Here is a 21,425-nt window from a genome sequence, read left to right as displayed (position 1 = left end):
CGGGAACAGTGTTGGTCCTGCTATTATCAGAGTGAGTCTGGCTTGTAAGCTATTTGAAATAAAATAAAACAATACCTACAAATCCAAACTCGGCCTTTTGATTGAGACCAGACTGGACAGAAAGAACTCCATTTCATCAAGGCCAGGCTGATCATAAAACTCGCTTTATTCCACACTCGCTATAATCACTCCATTCCTTGCAGGGTCTCCTTCCCCGAACTGCTTCCAGGATGGTGTTTATATTCTGTGGGGAGCTCCTCCAATTACGAGGAAGCTCTGTCCCCATGTCACCTGAGTAGCTCATACTCTCGGTGTTGGATGGGAAGCTGATGCTATACATGCTCTGTCCCTGCAGGGGGTTGTAACCTGCTGCATTGATGTGATGGCACATCAACTGGTTATCAGCTTCACCCGTGTGACTTTACCTGCGCACAGAGTGGCCTGACCTGAAAAATGGCATGGTCTGAAATCCAGCACGTGCTCAGCCTGAGATTGCTGGGTACTGTATCTGTATATGGTAACTTCAGACAAAATTAAAGATGCAAAGTAATTATCCAAATCATCTACAGCATTTAAAAATACATCGGAACATCAGGCCTGGAACAATAGGAGCAGCAAAGGGTACTTGCAACTTTGGAGCCATCCAATATTGTTTCTACACTTAAAACTGAATCCCAGTTTCACCATGATGGCTCCTTTCAGTACTTTTAAAAACTGCTACATGGATGTCTTTTGTTCTGAGCGCTGCTTTTGGGACAGTAAAATTGTGCGAGGATGTTAAGGAGGCTAGAAGGTTGGAAGCTCAGTAAGATGTCACATCGGTTTCTGTAATACAAGATTTAGAGATAAAGGAGAGTACACTTGTCTCTGATTAATCTTTAAAGTAGCTTGAGGTTTTATATATTAGAGATCTTACTGCCATTCTTGAAAATGCAGGGATAAATTGTGAAATTCTTTCTTTGTTTCAGATTACCATACAACCAGTACTTTGGAGGAATATCAGCCTTGAGTAGAGAACAGCATGAAAAAATCAATGGGTTCCCTAATGATTACTGGGGCTGGGGAGGGGAAGATGATGATATCTACAACAGGTGGGTATTTGATTTAATTACGCTGTTTTTAAAATTGATTCTCTTCACTCTCTCTGCCTTCCTTGTATCTTATAGCCTGGTGTAATGAGGGCTCATTTAAAGTTTGCTTCCAATAGGTTTCCCTCCTAAAGCTGCTGTTTGTAGGTATAACTTAAACCAAACTTAGTTGGCTATTTCTTGCATAGGTTTTCTAAAAATGTCAGTTTACAGGATACGTGCATCGCTGGCAGGACCAGCATTTATTGCCTTTTCCTGATTATCCCTGAAACGATGGTTGGGAGCTGCATTCTTGAAGCGCTGCAGTTCATGTGTTAAAGACCCTCCCAGCAGAGCTGTGGTTTTATTTTTTTAAATGCAACTAAGTAGCTTGCTTGTCCATTTTAGAGGGAAGCTTGAAAATTAGCCAATTTGTGGGTCTAGGATCATCTAGGCTGGACCAGGTAAAGACAGTAAGTTCCATTAATGAACCTGTTGGCTTTTTATGAAACTAAGTAGTTTCATAGTCACCAACTCTGATTCCAAACTTTAGTTGACTCAACTTAAATTCCCAAACTTCTGTAGTTTGGAATTGACTTCACGTCCAAGCATCTAGCCACCTGAATTCCTTCCACTCTGCTACGGTATTGTACCTGCATTGTCATCAGCAAATGCTGTACGGTAGGAGAGCTGCTAAGTTGATTTACCACCTGCATGTCCCTGGGGTTGATGGACTTTTTTTGAAGAAGAGCAGCAGATTCTCTCCTGGTGTCGTGGCCAGCATTCTTCCATAAACTGAAGTTATTAAAATAGCTCACCTGGCCGTCATCGTTTTGCATGTAAAATGGCAGTCATGTGCACCCAAGTGAGCAGTCAGTTCATTTCAAAATTGTTCCATGCATATGAAGTGTTTGAACATCTTTCCTCGATGTAACAAGATACTATGTATTTGTAAATGTTGTCCTTTTTAAAGTTCAGACTTGCTCAAAATTATAGTAATAAAAGTATTAACTGGCATATAGGGTGCAGCTGAAAAATAGCTTGTTTTGGAGTGGGGGAGGTGGTGGGATAGATGTGATAAAGAGCACGCTGCCACCCATAAACCAGTATTGAAGCAGTTATGCAACACAAACTGAATTGCATAGTCTCCTGTTAATTAGGGTGTACCTGGTAAAAATTGTGCATCATTGAAGGAAGGAAAAGCTGACACCTTTTTGTGATTTTAAAGCTAGCTGAGATAATAAACATAAGGAACCAGCAACAAACTGAACAATGTCAAGTGTCTGGTGTAAACAAGTTTCTATTGTACCGGAAAATCTAAGCTGTGTCAACTTTTCACCATATGTATTAATGGCTTTGATGGAAATGGGAAATTGCAAAGGAACATGGACAAACTAAGCTTGGCAGATAGCTTCACGCTTCCCCATATTGAACTCTATCAATCTGGATCCAAGAAAGAAGAAAACTATTTGAAACTGGAGGAACAGCGATTTAGTTGTCGCACTGGTTTAAAAAAAAAAACGGAAGAGGCAAATAGAAGAGTTGACCTTTATCTCGAAGAGTTTGTAAGGAGATGTTATCCTTGGTCCCTTCCTATTTCTCATCTACATAGTGCCCCTTTGTGACATCATCCACACAAGGATTAGGAACAGGTTTATGGGCATTTGGCTTCCTGAGACTTGCGTCATTCAATTAGATCATGGCTAATCTTATTTTGGCCTGAACTCTATCTTTCTGTATGTTCCAGAATTTCCTTGATTCTGGGAAGGTCCCTTGTCAACAAGGGAGTCGAGGGTTATGGTTAGCAGACAGAAAGGTAACCCTCGACTCCCTTGTTGACAAGGGACCTTCCTAGAATCGAGAGAATTCTGTAAGATCCCAACCAATGCATCTACTATCTCTGCAACCACTTTTTTAAGACCTTAGTATGCAGGCCATCAAGACAGCATCAGTTTCCACAAACACTGAAGACTAGCTCGATCTCACCATCACCTCTTTCAGCATCTCTAACTTTCTCAGTTGTTGGCAAGACTGCTTATTTGACATCTGGTACTGGTTATGAGTGAGTTTTTTAAATGGTCAATAGACCAGGGGCTTAATGCTAAATTGCTATCTTTTGCCTAGATAAAATAGTTGGCTTCTATTACATAGAATTAAACGGTCCTCAACAATAACAGGCATACACAACCTCACAAATAATAAAACATTCAGATCCTTGGTACTTAGAAGATATTTACTTATACTCTGCTTATAATGGGACTTATTTTATTTGTAATAATAGAGCATATTCCTGGCTCCCAAAATATTGGTCAGGATCTTGCTATTTAGGATACTTAGTACCTGCCATCCGTCATCTTCCTCATCTCCCTTATGTTTCAGAACCAGCTGCTCGAAGAAATAAATGTTCCATTACCTTACGAGATGCAATTTATGCTAGATTTATTCTTTTCTATTGGGAAATGAGGATGGGCAATGAATTGAGTAAACTAACGATCATCATACAAAACGTAGCCGATTACACCGCCACTGCCCTAGGTAAAATCTCTGACAAAATGCGAGCAATTCGAACTGTGGCATTACAAAATCGAATGGCACTTAACTGTGTTAGCTGAAAAAGGTGGCACCTGCGCCCTGATTGGTGCGGCGTGCTGCACCTTCATTCCAGATAACTCAAAAGAAGTTAAAGATCTGGCATCACATATCCAAAAAGAAATCAAGAAACTTGATCCACCCCCAGTTATCTCTCTCTGGGATAAACTTTGCGGGTGGTTGGGACACACTGGAATGTCCACAGTAAGAATAATCTTATTCTCCCGTGTAGCTGGATTCAACATTTACATAACATACCAATGTGTTAAGTGCATCAAAGAACTAATCACTAAACGCAGGGGACCAAATATCAGAATAATTCGCACTAACCCAACTGCACCATCATTAGATGAAACCGAAATGCATTATTGTTGAAATGTTACTGATCAATCAATTATTTGACTATTATTAACATTGTTTTATATATATATATATATATATATATATATATATATATATATATATATATATATATATTAATACTGAATCAGTCGAATCAAATTTGATGAACTTATTTGCTGAAATACTTGTATTGCAATGCTTGTCCACTCTATTGTTTAAAATTGCAATGACAATAGGAATGAGTTATTCTTTGCGCTTTTACCTGTCCTATTGCATTAATAGTGTCTTTTATCTTATTGTGATAATATCTCACTCATTCTTTCAATTTATCAAAAGGGCTGAGTGTAGAAGCTAGCTATTTTCTAAAAGTGATAGGTAAAAGGTAGCTATTTAGCATTAAGCCCCTGGTCTATTGACCTTTTTAAAAACTCACTCATAACCTCCGGTCATTTCGTAACGCACATTCAGCATTACAAAACATAGCTTCGACAGAACACAGCATTATATATTAAAAACAACATTCCTATGCAGCTAACAAGATAAAGTAACCCAAGGACTAGGCAAGCTCCATGGCAACAGCATAGAGACCATTGCCCTAACAAGCAAGTCAGCAAGAAACTGGTTCAAGCTGTATGTGATAAGGAAGCCGAATCACATTCCATAGCTCATACAAGAATACATTTAAGTTGATGTTGCATATTAAATGACAGACAGCTAAAACATCGAATCAAACTTATTTGATATTAACCCAACCCTACCTACATAGCTAGATGGCTAAACGTCTGATATGATTTGGTATAACCGTGGTAGTTCGTACGGCCATTTTTTATTCCTGAATCAATCTATACTTTGACTTTACTATTGCTGTCTCTCTATCTTTCATACTTTCACTTTCCAACTTTGATTCTTGAAGTAAATGCAAGCTGTTTTGGCGTTAGCAAGAAAATCACTTCTGTGTTAAATTGTCTACAAAATTGCTTCTCTGAGTCCTTTTGCATGCCGGACTTATCAGAGAATAAGATTTAAATTATTCTCAGCTGTATTCGATAGAGACAAATAAAACTATTCTCATTTGCATCCTAATGTTAACTCAAATTTCTATTGAGTTTTAGTGTTCGCAAGTGCTACTAAATCTGCATGGTAGATCTCTACACTGGCTTACTGACTCTTCCAACTTCCATCAGGCAGGAGATATAGAAGTCTGAGAACACGCACAAACCGCTTCCCTGCTGTTACCAGACTCCTAAACGACCCTCTTATGGACTGAACTGATTACATTTGCATTAATATTTGGGGGGAGAAAAAAGCTTTCTTGTGTTGGCAACATTTATTGCCCATCCCTAGTTTCCCTCCAGTGACGGCTGGTTATTTCCTTGGAATCCTGCTATCTTTGTGGCAGTGGTGCTGCCAGATGGTGTTGGGTTGGAGCTTCAAGGTTTCATCTCTGGCTCGTTTTGAATTTGATGATTATAGGATTGTGGTTTCTAACCATTCTGATCTAACACCTCCTGATGCAGCTGCCTCTGATTGTGTCTCATAAACTACAAGAAAATATGGCATATTTTAGGTCAATGTATTTGATATCCGCCCACATGTTTGATTTCCACCATATGCCTTTTAGACACTCTCCATTTTTGATCCAACTAATATTGTTTGCATCAATGGCTTTTACTGGATATGTGCTTCCCACTGTGCAGAATAGGTTTGCTGAAATTATTAATTGCCAGATTATGTACACTAGATTTTTGAATTTTGCACTAAATTATTCTGAATTTCCTTTGCACATTTCTTAGCTGGGAACATAAATTTAGTTCACAGATTCATTGGAGTTACTGACACTGAGTCAAAAGAGTGGGAATTAGGATCAGTGAAGGGTAAAGGGGAAGTGGGGAATGTATAAAAGTCCACTTGGAGCAACATTGTTCTTAGAGGGTTGTAGGTCTGGAGGCAGTTGTAAAATGGGTAGAGATAAGGTATCCAGTCCAGGCTAATATTCCAGTGTTGGACTGAGTCTCTACTGCGGTGTCAGAGGTGCTATCATTCATGCAGCACTGACCCAATGCCCTGTCTGCCTGCTGAAGTGGATTTGAGCGTGAAGTTGGTTGAGGGATAAATGTTGGCCAAGAAAAGAGAGTCTACTGGTCCTCTTATCTCTATATTCTTTTAGAGACTGCTGTGTGTTAGAATGGGCTGTCACGTTTCCTATGTTAGTGTTTACATGTCATAAGTACTTCATGCTGTGAAACTATTTTGGAATTTGAGGACAAGAAAGATGCTATATAAATAGGAGTTTTTGTAATTGATGAAATAATGAAAACAATAATCGGCAACAAACTTTATTGGAGTACTTACCTAAAATTAAGGACAGCTAATTCATTTTGATAAGTGGGAAATCAGGTTGGATTTCCCTCTCCAAAAGGAGGGGGAATCAGGATGCAAAATGTCACGCTTAGTTTCTTTTTGAGGGAAAGCAATTTTCCTCTGACTTCCTGACCCTGTGCCATTTAGTTGTGGCTTTACCATTGGCTCTTGTGCAAAACCTCAACTGTTTACAATTTATACAAATATCTTGGATGAAGGGATGGTTGCCAGATTTGCTGATGACACAAAGATAGGTCTGAAAGTAAGTTGTGACGAGGACAGAAGGCTACAGAAAGATATAGACAGGTTAAGTGAGTTGGCAAAGATCTGGCAAATGGATAGCCTGTGGGTAAATGTGAAATTTACCACTTTGGCAGAAAGAATAAAAGAAGCATTTTATCCAAATGGTGATAGATTGCAAAGCTGAGGTGCAGAGAGATCTGGGTGCCTTGGTGCATGAATTGCAAAAGGCTGGAATGCAGTTGCGGCAAACAATTAAGAAAACAAATAGAATGTTATCATTTATTGCGAGGGGATTTGAAAAGTAAGGAGGTTATGCTTCAGTTATACAGAGCACCAGTGAGATCACATCTCAGCTTTACACATTTTCACTTCACACCTTTACAGTACCTTTATTTAAGGAAGGGTGTAAATACATTGGAAGCAGCTCGGGGAAGCCTTACCACCCAGAATATGTGAAGTGTCTAGATTTTACAGACTAAGTTTCTGTCTACTGGAGCAAGACGCGACTTAATTGAAACATACAAGATCTTGATGGGTCTTGACAGGGTGGATGTGGAGTGGGTGTTTCCTCTTGTGAGAGAATCTAGAATTGGGGATCCTGGTTTAAGTATAAGGGGTTGTTCATTTAAGACCGATAAGGCAAAAACAATTCTGAGGGTTGAGTGTCTTTGGAACTCTCTTCCTGAACTGGCGGTGGAAGTAGTGTTTGAGTATTTTGGGTAAGCAAGGAGGTTACCAGGGGTAGGCGGGATGCAGATTTGAGGTGACTTATCAGATCTGTCATGACCTTATTAAATGGCAGGGCAGACTGGGGGTCTGAATGGTCTGCTCCTGCTCCTTGTTCGTATGTTTGTAAAATGTATACGCACCTCTTCTGAGGTTTGGGTAAAGACCACAGGAAACTATTTCTTCCTCCACACCATTTCCGTGTGGTGGTGCAATGTTTTGGAAGCACTTTTTGAAGTCACCACTGCTGAGGAGTCGATCACATTTTTACTGGCTGTATAAAATGTATTGACTCCTTCAAATGTTACTATTTGATGCTGTACTACAATCCAGTAATTTGTCACCGGGCTCCCTCCTGCAAAAGTGGATGATTGTTGCATTGCCCAGCATTGTGGTAATTGTCTCATTATTTCCAACAGTAAAAAGTAACACACTGCATTTTTAAAAAGAAAGAAAAGGGTTCTGTCAGCCTCTAATGTTTTGTACAGTACTGTGATTTAAATCAACTGACACCTCTGGCTGTTTAAAGCAACCCCTGCTTTTAAAAGTTGACAAATCTCAGCATCTGCTCGCATCTATTGATGGACAAACATCTTGCTTTGAAATGGAAATTGAATACTATCCAGTGTGTCAATTTCAGGCACTGTAGCTGAAAGCTTTTGAGATACTTTGCTTCAGTTCAGCAGATGGTCTATTGATGCAAGAATGTTGCAAGAATGTTTTAAGAAACTATTAAAACATGCCTTTGGTGTGTTTTCTTTGTTTCCAAGCCTGATGAGCATTTGAACAATTGGTGTTTTTTTCCATCCGTGATTTTTTTTTTTCTCATTCAAGTAGCAATGGTAGTGTTAATTCAGAGTTTTGTTAGATTGTTGGAGGGTTAACTCTTTCTCTTCCCCCCCCCCCACCCCCAAATTGTTTTTAAAATAATTCCCATCGTCATTGCATTAGAACATAGAACATAGAACAATACAGCGCGGTACAGGCCCTTCGGCCCACGATGTAGCACCAAAACAAAAGCCATCTAACCTACACTATGCCATTATCATCCATATGTTTATCCAATAAACTTTTAAATGCCCTCAATGTTGGCGAGTTCACTACTGTAGCAGGTAGGGCATTCCACGGCCTCACTACTCTTTGCGTAAAGAACCTACCTCTGACCTCTGTCCTATATCTATTACCCCTCAGTTTAAAGCTATGTCCCCTCGTGCCAGCATTGTTCCTGAAGACTCTACATAGTGGATACTGAGTGAGTGGCTATGGGTGATACATGGTGGAAATGAAGGTAGCATGGAGGATGTGTGGCGTGGGGGGGGGTGGGGGGGGGGGGGGGGGGTGGGGGGGGGGGGGGGGGGGGTGGGGGGGGGGTGTGAGGTTCAGAAAGCCTTCAAATAATATTGGGGGAACGTTACGGCAGTACTGGAATAGCTTGGCTAGGGGTGTGGCAGATTCTGGAGATGTCCTCACTGCTATTACCACCGATATGCTATCATGGCCCATAGCTCTTGCAGCATCGAGTGCCTTGCCATTTCTTGATATCTGTGAAGTGAATTGAATAGCTGAAGGCTGGCATCTGAGACGCTGGGTCCTCTGGAGGAGGCAGAGATAGATCATCCACACAGCACTTCTGACTGAAGTGGGCTGCAAATGCTGTAACCTTGTCTTTTGCACTGATGTGATGGACTCTCCCCATCATTAAAGGTACGGATATTTGTGGAGCCTCCTCCAATGAAATTATTTTTCCAACACCATTCACAACTGGATGTGGCAGGGCTGCAGAGTGTTGATCTGATCCATTAGTTGTAGGATCGCTCGACTCTGTCTGCCTGCGTGCTGATTAGCGCGCAAGTATCCAGTGTTGTAAGTTCACCAGTTGGAAACTTCCTTTTTCGGTCTTACTGGTGCTGCTCCTGGCATGCCCTCCTGTCTCATTGAACCAGATTTGATCCCCTGGCTTGAGGGAGGGGAGGAAAATATGCTGGGCTATGAGGTTACAGACGTTATTGTACACTAATCTGCTGATGGCGTACAGTGCCTCATGGATGCCCAGTCTTGAGTTGCTAGATCTGTTCAAAGTTTATCCCATTTAACATGGAGATAGTGCCACACAATGGAGGTATCCTCAATATATGGAGGATATTCGTCTTCACGAGGACTGCTGTGGTCTTTCCCATCAATACTGTCATGGAAAGATGCATCTGCAGCCGGCAGGTTGGTCAGGATGAGGTCAAGTATGTTTTGTTTGCCCTCGTGTTGGTTTCCTTACCACCTACGGCAGTCCCAGTCTAGCAACTCTGACCTTCAGGACCCGGTCAACTCGTTCAACAGTGGTGCTACTGAACAACGCTTGGTGATACACATTGAAGTTTCCCCACCCAAAGTGCATTCTGTGTCCTTGTCATTCACCGTGCTTGCTCCAAGTGGTGTTCAAGATGGGGGAGCAGTGATTCATCAGCTGAGGGGGTTGGGGGTGGGTGATAATCAATAGTAAGTTTCCTTGCCCATATTTGACCTGATGCCATGAGACATTGTGAGACCCACAGTGATGTTGAGAACTCCCTGGGCAACTTCCTCCTGGCTTTATATACTACTGTGCTGCCACCCCTCCTGGGTCTGTCCTGCTCCTGGGACAGGACATAGCCAGCGATGGATTATGCTGTGTACAGCTCTGTCAGGCTGTTGCTTGACCAGTCTCTTGGACAGCTCTCCCAATTTTGACACCAGCCCACCGATGTTAGTCAAGAGGACTTTGCAGGGGTTGAGTTGCTGTTGTAGTTTCCAGTGCCTTGGCCTGCTGGGTGGTCTTCCTTGGAGACTTTCTCATGATTGTGACTCAACTAAGTGTTCACTGGGCCATTTCTGAGGGCTTCTAAGAGTCATCCACATTCCTGGGGTCTGGAGTCACATGTAAGCAGATCAGGCAAGGACTGCACATTTCCTTCCCTAAGGAAAATAGTGAACCAGATGGATTGTTATGACAATTGACAATGATTTCATGCAATCATTAGACTTTTAATTCCTGATATTTTGAAATGAAATTCCACCATCTGTTGTGGAATTTGAACACTGGTCTTCAGAGTATTACCGCAAGTCTCTGGAGTACGATTCCGACAACAATATGGTCAATTACTAGGGGGCATAGGTTTAAGGTGAGAGGGGCAAGGTTTAGAGTAGATGTACGAGGCAAGTTTTTTACGCAGAGGGTAGTGGGTGCCTGGAACTCACTACCGGAGGAGGTAGTGGAAGCAGGGACGATAGTGACATTTAAGGGGCATCTTGACAAATATATGAATAGGATGGGAATAGAAGGATACGGATCCAGGAAGTGTAGAAGATTGTAGTTTAGTCGGGCAGTATGGTCGGCACGGGCTTGGAGGGCCGAAGGGCCTGTTCCTGTGCTGTACATTTCTTTGTTCTTTGTTCTTAATATCACTGCCACCACGTTTCCTGAACTGACTAGTCTCAAATAATCTAAATAAATGTTTCTCTGATAAAAGCTGAAAATTTTGACAATTGAAATTTAATGTGGTGCCAGTCCTTGCGCGCACTTGCCTTGAAGTGAGACAGTTGATGGGTTCAAGCATTGAATGAGCACGTAAAGTTGTGCTTGATCCTCATCCAGATTTTGCAGATGTCTCTTTCAGATCACCCAATCTGGATGGTTGCAGCCATCACATTGTGAAGCAATTGCAGGATTGTGAAGTAGTTTCTTGGACATCCAAGCCTTTGGTGCATAATACGCAGCACCTCACAATTTACTGAGACAAATGCTTTCAATGAATGCAATAAGCGTTTCTGGTGTTCTCAACATTTTTCTTGGATTTTTCCAGCAACCAGACTATGTTGGAGGATCCTCTAGAGGCCTGAATCCACACTGTCTCTGGGAGGATTCCCCAAGCTGCAGGAAGTAGATGATTCGGGAGAATGTCAGGGTTTTCTCTGCAAGAGAAAATACCTTGATGGAAGGTTCCATAGCAAGATAACCTCCTTCGTGACGATAACATTACCGGAGCCAACCTACCTTCTCTTTGAGACCAGGGTCAGGTCTCATACAAAATCAACTTTGAAGGACTCAATACTATCTTGATGGCCAAACCGTGTCCCCCCTGGGCAGGCCCTGTTTTCTCAACTTACAAATGGCCAACATTCTAGGGAGGATAAAGAAAACATTTCAAAGGCCTCTGAAGCTTTCCTTGAGGTACAGCATCATTTGCATTAATGACTTGGAGCAGTTTGCTGCCAATCTTCAAAATGCTAACGACAACTTGTCCACCAACCTGCATCACACTTGGGGTCACAAAGTCTGAATGATGAGGAAGTGCAGCAACAGAGGAGGAGGGAAAAGAAAGGAAAGCTTGCCCTCTGGATCCCACTCGTGGGACATTCTGCCCCATGTGTCTAAAGATATATAGGTGATCTGTTCAGTCACATGAAGCCCCATGGTAGAAACTCTCAACTCTTAAGTAGATGTCATCCTCAAATCCAGAGACCGCCAACAACGTATTGTACAGAATCATAAAATCTCTACAGTGCAGGAGACCATTTTGCCCATCGAGTCTGCACCGACCTTCAAAGAGCACCAATGGTCTAGAAGGATCTTGCAATGTGACACTCGTATTAGATAATGCAAGAGTATTTTACGTTCTATGGTGTAGTACTCCCGTATTATTTAATATTTAATTTGGAATATGTGTAGATCTGTTGTAATTTGGGTAAACACCGCAACTAATATGTACATAGTAAGATTACACAAATATCAGATTTGGTGCTTTGAGGGTTATATGGTTGCCAAGGCACCAGGATAACTCCGCTTGGAATGACGCTGTAGGATATTTTTAACATCTGTCTGTGAATCCAGACATGTAATTTGGCACTCCCTCAGTGTTTCATTGACATTACATTGGGTTGGATTTTCCTGTCAGTGGTGTAACAACCGTGCTTGCCACTGCTGAAAAGCTCCACACAAGATCTAGTGATCTCTTTGACATAGATTCCCCTTTCTTCTTGATGTCAATTTAAATATTGTCGGCATCGAGCAGCGTAAGCTGCCGATTACATGGAATGATTTTCACAGACGGCAAACCAGGAAGATAAATGTTACTGAATTCTTTTGCTGGTTACTTTTGAATTTTGCAGATCGAGAAGGAAGTGATTGGGATATACACACAGGATTCGGGTAGATGTTAAAATGCCATTAAAATAAATACGTTAAAACTTTTAAAGATTTCTCGAGTTTGGAGTCACTTAAATTTCAACACATTCAACAAATATAAAATTATCTCTTGGACCCAGTGAGTCTATTACTTTTTATGACTTGGTACAGTTTTTAAAAACTCAAATGATACCTCAAAGTACAACTTTTTCCAAAATCTTTACAGTGAGACTTTCAGCATAAGGGTGGACCGTTCAATGATTTCAAATTGTGCTTAAACACTTGAAGGTGAAAAAATTGCAAGAATGTGGGGAATTAATCCATTTGGGTCTATATGGGTTGCTTTTTGAAAGAGGTACAGCATTGATGGGCCCACTAGTCGCCTTCTATTATGTACTATTTAATTGAAGATATAATGAAGCATTAGATGTTTTATTACAGAAAATTCTAACCCTTTACATTGTGTATTACACACATCACTCTTATTTCAATAGCAATACCTTATACTTGTATAACCTTTTAATGTGAAAACTCCAAAGGTGCTTCCCAGGACTGTTTTTAAAACACTATCTGGCACCTGAAGGTAGTATCAGGGCAGATGACCAGAAGATTGGTCAGAGATGGGTACAAAGAGAGGCAAAGAGAGGCAGCTGAAGGCACAGTCACCAATGGTAGAGCAATTAAAATTGAGAATGAAAGGGGTGCAGATATTTGGAGGGTGGGGGGCAGCAAACATAAGATTTAAGGGAGAATGGGCTTATGTGGTGAGGACATGGGCAGCCGTGTTTTGAATTACACGTTTGTGGAGCACTGAGCTGACCAGATGTGAATTGGAATACTCTAGTCTAGGAATTCATTTGGAAGGAATTTCTGCTTGTCTTTACTGGATGCTGGACAAGCACACAAATTTTGGAACGTGGAAGGCCGAGAAAGGTGGTACCGGAATATGGCGACTAGGGGCTTTTCACAGTAACTTCATTGTCGTGTTAATGTAAGCCGACTTGTGACAATAAAAGATTATTATTATTACAGTAGAGTTGGGTGTCGTCAACATACTTGAGGGTACTAACTGTTTTCAGATGATGCTGCTGAGTGAAAGCTAGATTGGAAATTGGAAGAGCACATGGATAGGTTATTGGCTATTTCAGGGTTAACGCTTCAGGAGTGGGAAAAGTAGCTGTTGCAGATAATTCTCTGTCTGTGATTAGATAATGGAACTACACCAGTGCAGTCCCACCCGGCCGGACAATGATAGAGAGAAATTGAGGAGTTAACTACTTTTTTTTCTTTCTGAATAGGATTATTTTCAAAGGCTTGGGGATTTCACGTCCCAGTGGTGACATCGGGAAATGCCGTATGATCAGGCATGACAGGGATAAAAATAATGCACCTAACCCGCAAAGGTAAGTGGTCTTCTTTCTAAGTAACAAAACAGTGTTGTAAATACAGATAATGGAAGCACTCAGCTGGTGTGGATGGATAAATGGAGTTAATTTCAAAATCAGTTGAGCTCATATAACTGTTTCTCCCTCCTTGGTTGCTTGACCTATTGCGTATGTCCAGCATTTCCTGATTTTGATTTCCAGCATCTGTAGCACTTTGCTTATGTTGCACTGTAAGTAATATTATGTGCTTTTCTGACTAATCCCGTACGAATCTTGATTCATCCCTCTATTATTGTCTTTGGCTGATTTGCATGCAATAGCTACAGGCATTTTAGAGAAATCCACTTGATTTTCTGGCACAATTTCCCCTTCACCAATAAATCCAGGCCGGCTTTCCTTAATTAACCAACTTTGTCCGAAATTGTTTCTAGAAGCCTCCCCACTACTGAAGTTAAACTGTCTGGCTTGGAGTTGCTGGGCTGATCTATTCCGCTTTCTTTTGATCAAGTCTGTTACATTTGCAGTTCTACAGTCCTCTGGTACCACGCGACTCGAGTCCAGGGAGGAGTGGGAAATTATAGCCAGTACTTCTGAAATTTCTACTCTCACTTCCTTTGTTGTCCTTTGGTAGCAGCGTTATGTTTGCTAACTTCCAGCCCATTAAGACCATTCCAGAATCTAGGGAATTTGGGAAAACCACCATTTCTATGGCTACCCCTTTTTAGAACCCTTCGGTTGTTGCCTTAGGAATTTGTCGATTTTGTTATTTGTGCTTAAAGCTTTTCCAGTACTTATCGGCTGAGACTTGCATTCTTCATTCTCATTTGCCCCTTAGCTGCCCTCTATTTCTGAGATATAATTTGTCTTCGATGTGAAACAGACATTTGTTCAAGGTCTTTTTCCATTTTTTCATTCACCATGATGATTTCTCCCGTCTTGGTCTTCAAAGGGACTACTGTTTACTTTAGCTACTTTCCTTTTTATGAACTTGTAAAAGCTCTCGCAATCTTTTTTTTTTATAATCCTGCACTTTTGTGCTTTTTTAATTGCTTTTTGTCAAATATTTGGTGGCCTTTTGCAGTTTTCCAAAATCCCAATCCTCACTATTACTATTTTTCTTACAACCTTGTAAACCTCTTTTTTAATATAATCACTATTTTTCTAGCATACACAGATGGCATTTGTTTATTACTTAAATTTTTTTTTACAAAATATTTTATTGAGCCATTTATAATTTTAACAATTTTAAACATCACATTTCAATAAAGACAAAACCGCAATAATATAACCAACAAACCCCCCCCCCCCCCCTCCCCCCGGGCACAAACCCCAGCCAACATGGCTTACACAAACAGTGTCACCTTCCCAACCACCTCCCATGCCCCCCCCCCCTTCCAACCCCTCATTGCTGATAGCATAATTTTTCTCAAAGAAGTCAATGAACGGCTGCCACCTCCGAATGAGCCCCTCCAGGCAAATTTAATATTTTTTGAGTCTAAGCCACATTCCTGACTTCGGGGGCTCCGAGTCCCTCCACCCTAGTAAGATCCGTCTCCGGGCCACCAGGGAGGCAAAGGCAGGATGCCAGCCTCCTTCGCCCCATATGCTCCCGGGTCTTCTGACACACCGAAGATCAAGATCGCCACCTCCGGACTCAGCACCGCCCTCATTTGTAATACCTCTGACATGACGTCAGAAAACCCCTGCCAGAAACCCCTCCGCCTCGGACATTCCCAAAACATATGGACATGATTCGCAGGACCCCCCCCCACACAGTGCCCACACCTATCCTCCACTCCCTCAAAGAACCACTGCTCATCCAGGTCACAGTCATGTGTGTCCTGTGGACCACCTTAAACTATATCGGGCTGAGCCTGCTGCCCGACGGGGATGCATTAATTCCTAGGGGCCTTCTCCCATAACACAGCCTCCAACTCCCCACCCAGCTCCTCTTCCTACTTTCTCTTCACCTCCCCTATTGGGGCTCCCTCCCACTTCATCAGCTCCTTGTAGATCTCTGAGACCTTCCCCTCTCCTACTCCTGTTCTCAACACCACCTTAATCTGTAGCCCTTGGGGCGGCAGGTGCGGGAAGGTCGACACCTTCCTCCGCACAAAATCCCTCACCTGGAGATACCGGAACCCATTACCCCGGCAAGTCAAACTCCTCCACCATCTCCTCCTAGCTCTGGAAACCCTGAACAATAAAGAGATCCCCAAATCTCTCTATCCTTGCCCGTTGTCACCTCTAAATCCGTCCCCCTGGAGCGAACCGGAGGTTATCACATTGATATCCACACCGATACCCCCTCTAATCCCATATGCTGCCTCCACTGTCCCCATACCCTCGGGGCTGCCACTACAACCGGGCTTGTGCTGTCAACGATGCCCCCAAACCGGTGTCCTTACATGAGGCCATCTCCACCTGTTCCCATATCGACCCCGCCCCCACTACCCACTTCCTGACCATTGCAATATTTGCTGTCCAGTAATAGTTGATAAAATTCAGGAGTGCCAGCCCCCACCCCCGCTCCATAAGCACATTTTTCGCCAAGGTTTTACTCGCACAAACAAATCCCGAGATCTCTGCATTGATCCTTTTGAAAAACGTCTTGGGAATAAAAATTGGGATGCTCTGGAAAACTCGGGAGGACCGTTATTTTAATATTCTGAACCCGCCCCGCCAATGACAACGGGAGCGCGTCCCACCAAAGGAAATCCCCACCCATATCTGTTCTACCAGCCGCCCAAATTCAATTTATGCAGCTGCTCCCACTCCTGTGCCACCTGGATACCCAACTATCGAAAGCACCCTCCCACCACCTTGAATGGCACCTCACCCAGTCACTTCTCCTGCCCCCTCGCCTGGATCGCAGAGAGCTCACTCTTACCCATATTCAATTTGTATCTCGAGAACCGGCCGAATTCCTTTAATATCCCTATAATCCCCCCAGTGGGTCCGATTATGTACAGCAACAGGTCGTCCGTTTAGAGCGAGATCCCCTGCCAGACCCACAATGCTCTCAATGCCAGTGCCAACGGTTCTATAGCCAAGGCAAAAAACAATGGGGAAAGTGGACATCCCTGTTTCGCCCCCGGTACAACCTGAAGTAGTCCAATTGAACCCGATTCGTCCGCACTCTCGCCACCGGTGCCTGGTATAGCAACCAGACCCAATCCACAAATCCCTGCCCAAACCCAAACAGCCCCAGGACCTCCAACATGTATTCCCACTCCACCCGATCAGAGGCCTTCTTTGCGTCCATGGCCACCACCATCTCGACCTCACTCCCCTCTGGAGGCATCATGATTACATTGAGCAACCTCCTAATGTTGGTCGCCAGGTTCTGCTCCTTAATGAACCCCGTCTGGTCCTCCCCAATTATCCCTGGGAAGCAACCCTCGATCCTTATAGCCACACACCACCTCCTCCGCTAACAGTCCCATATCCAGTCTCCATTGCAGGCACTGGGCCCCCACTTACTCGTAAATCCACCCAGTGTTGGCATGGTCTGACACCACACCCCTGCCAACATCGTCTTATCTACCACAAAAAAATCTTTTCGGGAGTACACCATGGGCACATGGGAGTAAAACAAATTATTTCGCCCTCGGCTTCCCTTAGCTGTTGCTGACACTCTCCCTGACCTCTAGCTCGACCGGTCCAGTCTCTCAACTGGCCCATTCAATCCTTGCACATTCCACGTGACCAGCTTGGTCGGGGCACCCCACCTCCCCTGCTGATTAACCATAGCCCTTCTCGGGCCAGCTCCCGGCCTGTACCCTGCACCTCCCCACATCTGCCCTCGGGTGCCCATTGCCATCGATCCTCCTCCCCTTACATTTTACAAGCCCTACCCCTCTGAGTAGTACCTCTCCCCAGAGCTCCAGCAACAACCCCTGCCCCATTCCTCTCTCTTTTTCCCCCCCCCCCCCCCCCCCCCATTGACCTTCCACTCATATCCCCCCACCCCCCATTGTGCTTGCGTGAACTAGCTAGCCTGGTGGCCCCCGCCCATGGTGTCTAGCATCCTACCCCTTGCTGATTTTCCCCCCCCCCCCTCCCCAGCTCAAATATTAGTGCAAACAGACCAAAAACGTCCCCTCCCCAAACCCAAACAGCGAGTCCAACTCCCCATCCCAAACAAAGAACACAAAACAATACCTGAATCCGAAAAAGAAAGAAATTGGCCTCGGACATAATTTAACAGCAACATCTTAATAACATTTTAACAAAATGTTTAAGGTCCACCTTCCCCTGCCAGTCCACTGTCTCTGACAAAATCTACCACCTCCTCCACCGATTCCAAAGTCCAAATCCCGGCCTTAGTAGGTCACCCACAGACGTGCCGGGGACAACAGTCCAAACTTCACCCCCTTCTAGTAGAGGGCTGCCTTGACCTTGTTGAGGCTCGCTTTCCTCTTGGCCAACTCTGCACCAAGGTCCTGATGTTTTTTAATTTCACTGCCCTCCCAGGTGCAGCGCCTCGTCTGCCTGGCCCACCTCATAATCTGCTCCTTGTCCAGGAACCGATGTAGCCGCACCACCATAGCCCTCGGCGGCTCTCTCCCCTGGGACTTTCCCATTAGCGCCCTGTGCGCTCGATCCACCAAACGCACCCTCTCCAAGCAGCTTCTCCAGCATCCTCCCCACATAGGTGCCAGCTTCAGCCCCTTCACTCCCCTCCGGCAGGCCAACGATCCTAATATTCTGCCTGCGTGACTGGTTCTCTAGGTCCTCAACCTTTTCCTGGAGCCACTTCTGTTGATCGCGCTTCAGCCCCATCTCCGCTGCCATTGAGGCGAGCTGCTCCTTGTGTTCCCCCACCACCACCTCGATCTTATTGATCGCCTGACCCTGGGCAGCCAACCTCGTCTCAGCATGGTCGACCACCGCCTTAATCGAATCCACTGCCCGGGCCAGATCCCCCAGACTCTCCTTCCGCTGCTGGGTGAACTTCTCGTTCAAGAAGTTCACCTGCTGCTCCATCGATCACTGAGCCGGCAGGGCCACTCCCTGCCCCTCCGTCCTCTCCACGTGCATCACAGGCGCCGCACCAGCTCCAAATGTCTCGTCCCCTCTTTCGACTGATTCCGGCCCTCAGCTCCATAAACCAGAGGGTAAATCGTTTCCTCTCACACTCCTGCACCTTTTATTTCGCCTCACCCACTTTTTAGCCGGGGAAAAAGTCCGAAAAAACAGCCACGAGCGGGAGCCACCAAATGTGCAACCACTCACACTCCATGGTCGCCCACGGAAGTCTATGTTTTTTAATGAAATATATTTTTGTAGAGCATTTTGAATAATTTCTTTGAATATTTCCCATTTACTGCCATACCTTTTTTCAGCCTAATTATCAATCCACTTTAGCCAGCACCTCTCCCATATCAATATAGTCTGCAATGTTTAAGACTTTAGTTTGGGAATGGAGTATGTCGTTTTCGAACTTAATTCGGAATTCAATTGTGTCAGGATCACTTTTTGCAGGAGCGTCTTTTACTATGAGACAACTAATTAAATATGTCTCATTGCACAATACCTGGTCTAAAATAGTTCCACTCATAGTTTGTTCCAATTCATGTTGTTCCTGGAAATTACTACAGCAGAACTCTGAACTCATCTTCTCGACTAGCTGTCCCAATTTGATTTTCCCACTGTACGTACCCCATGATTACTGTATTGCTTTTGTTGCAAGCTCCAAGTATTTTAATTAGGGCCCTTTCTGGTGGTATTTCTACTTTTGGGGTGCCTTTAACTAATCTCATCGGTGTTTTCTGACTCTAATCTTCACCCACACTGGATTTTACTTCTGAGTCAATATCCTTTCTCACTAACGTCCTTTGCTTTCAAAGCTACTCCCATTTTGTCGGAAGTCCTAAAGTGAAAGGTTTCATCTTGATAATGTCGAGAGAAGCTATCGAAGCCAGCTGTGAATGCAAAGTTCTAAGTAAAGATCGGTGTTTGTATTATAGGGTTGTTCCTTTGAGAAATACTGTTCCTTTCCAAATCTACAAGCTCTCAAAGGCATTTTTATTCCGCACTGCTATATTTCTTGTGTTGCCGCAAAGAGATAAGTCGCGGAGGTGCCCAGACTCTGGATTCTTGTAAAACCCGATGAGAGGTTTATTGAGGGTTTTGCTGAGTACAATCAAGATGGTGATCTGCTCAAAGCCCACGCAAACACTCCGCTGACGTCATTGCACATCACTTGATGCAGAACCAGCAAGAATGTATTCCCAGATACATAACATCCCTCCCTCTTCATTAGTGCAGCGACAATTAACATGTATACATTTATACAACATCCACTGACATGTTATTTCTATACATGCATACAATTAGTGTCTCTGGTGGACGTCGATTCCTTTTTGGTAGAATTTGACGTTCCTGAACTCAGCTTCTTGTGACTTCCTGAAGTGTCCTCATTCTTTTTTGTGGATGGTACTTCTTGAGTAGTTATTTCAGTATCTGTCACAATTGACATTGACAGGTTCTCAAAAAGATCTGAACTTGTCACTGTCTCTGGTCTCCATTCCAAAATATAGGTCTCAAGATCTCCTAAAGATAGAACCACTTGAGAAGTTTCTGCAAACTCACTTTGTGCAGCAAGTAACTAATCAGCATGACATTGCCAAACTCTTTCATCATCCACCTGTACGGAGTTATTGGACCTGTCTTTGCTAGCATCATGACGGATGCCCGTTTTGTCGTTGCTGATGTAACTTCTAGCTAGCAGCTCTCTCCCTGGTTGAATACTTGCTTTTTAGAGATTTTCTCCCTCCTAGCAATTTGTGATTTAATTGTCATTTTGACAATCTCTGAAGTATCAGGTGGAGTTAACAAATCAAACTTGTGTTCATAGTTTCCTCTCAACACTGCCGGTGAACTTTCTGTGGTGGCATGTGCAGTGTTCCAATAAGATATTAGAAATTTGTTTATTATTGTTGTTGATGTTCCCTCGTTCTTCGATGCTTTGATTGAATGCTTGTGATTACACAATGTTCAGCCAATCCATTTGTTGCAGGATGATACAGAGCTGACTTGATATGGTGTATACCGTTCCCTTTCAAACTGGAAGTAACCTGTGTACCATTCTCACTGACAATCTGTTTCGGTGTTTCAATTCTTATGAATACCTTCATGTAGTTTTCAGTGGTCTGCACGATCATTGTTGACTTTGTATCGTGACTTCTGAGTGTCCACAATCACTTTTTGAATCACCCTCCAGTGGACCAGCATAATCGATGTGTATTCTCTGCCATGGCTGAGTCGGCCATTCCCACGGATGTAATGATGGAGTGTTCCTTAGTTTTGCACAAGATTGGCATTGCCCAACTTTCTCTTCAATTTGAGCACCTAATCCTGGCCACCAAAAATAGTTACATGCTAATTCCTTCATCCTTGCCACACCAGGATGTCCCTCATGTAGTTGGTCAAGGACTCTTAATAGGTAAGCATGGAGGAATAATCACACAGATTCCCCCTAACTCCATTCTATGATGTAGGGCTTAAGTTCTGGAGTTCTTGCGAGCGTCTGACAAAAGTTCCTTTTTGGAC

General features: G+C 43.4%; 1 protein-coding gene across 1 annotated transcript in view; it reads left to right on the top strand.

Annotated features, from left to right (window-relative positions):
- The window catches only part of LOC140429713 (beta-1,4-galactosyltransferase 1-like), a 76,199-nt gene that overhangs the window by 49,019 nt on the left and 5,755 nt on the right, over positions 1-21,425 (top strand). Inside the window, 2 exon segments of the mRNA XM_072517043.1 lie at positions 969-1,091; positions 13,782-13,886. Of these exon segments, the coding sequence (XP_072373144.1) occupies positions 969-1,091; positions 13,782-13,886 (228 nt within the window).

This window comes from Scyliorhinus torazame, chromosome 9 (genome assembly GCF_047496885.1).
Source record: "Scyliorhinus torazame isolate Kashiwa2021f chromosome 9, sScyTor2.1, whole genome shotgun sequence".
NCBI lineage: Eukaryota > Metazoa > Chordata > Chondrichthyes > Carcharhiniformes > Scyliorhinidae > Scyliorhinus > Scyliorhinus torazame.
This window is presented reverse-complemented; position numbering and strand designations above follow the sequence as displayed.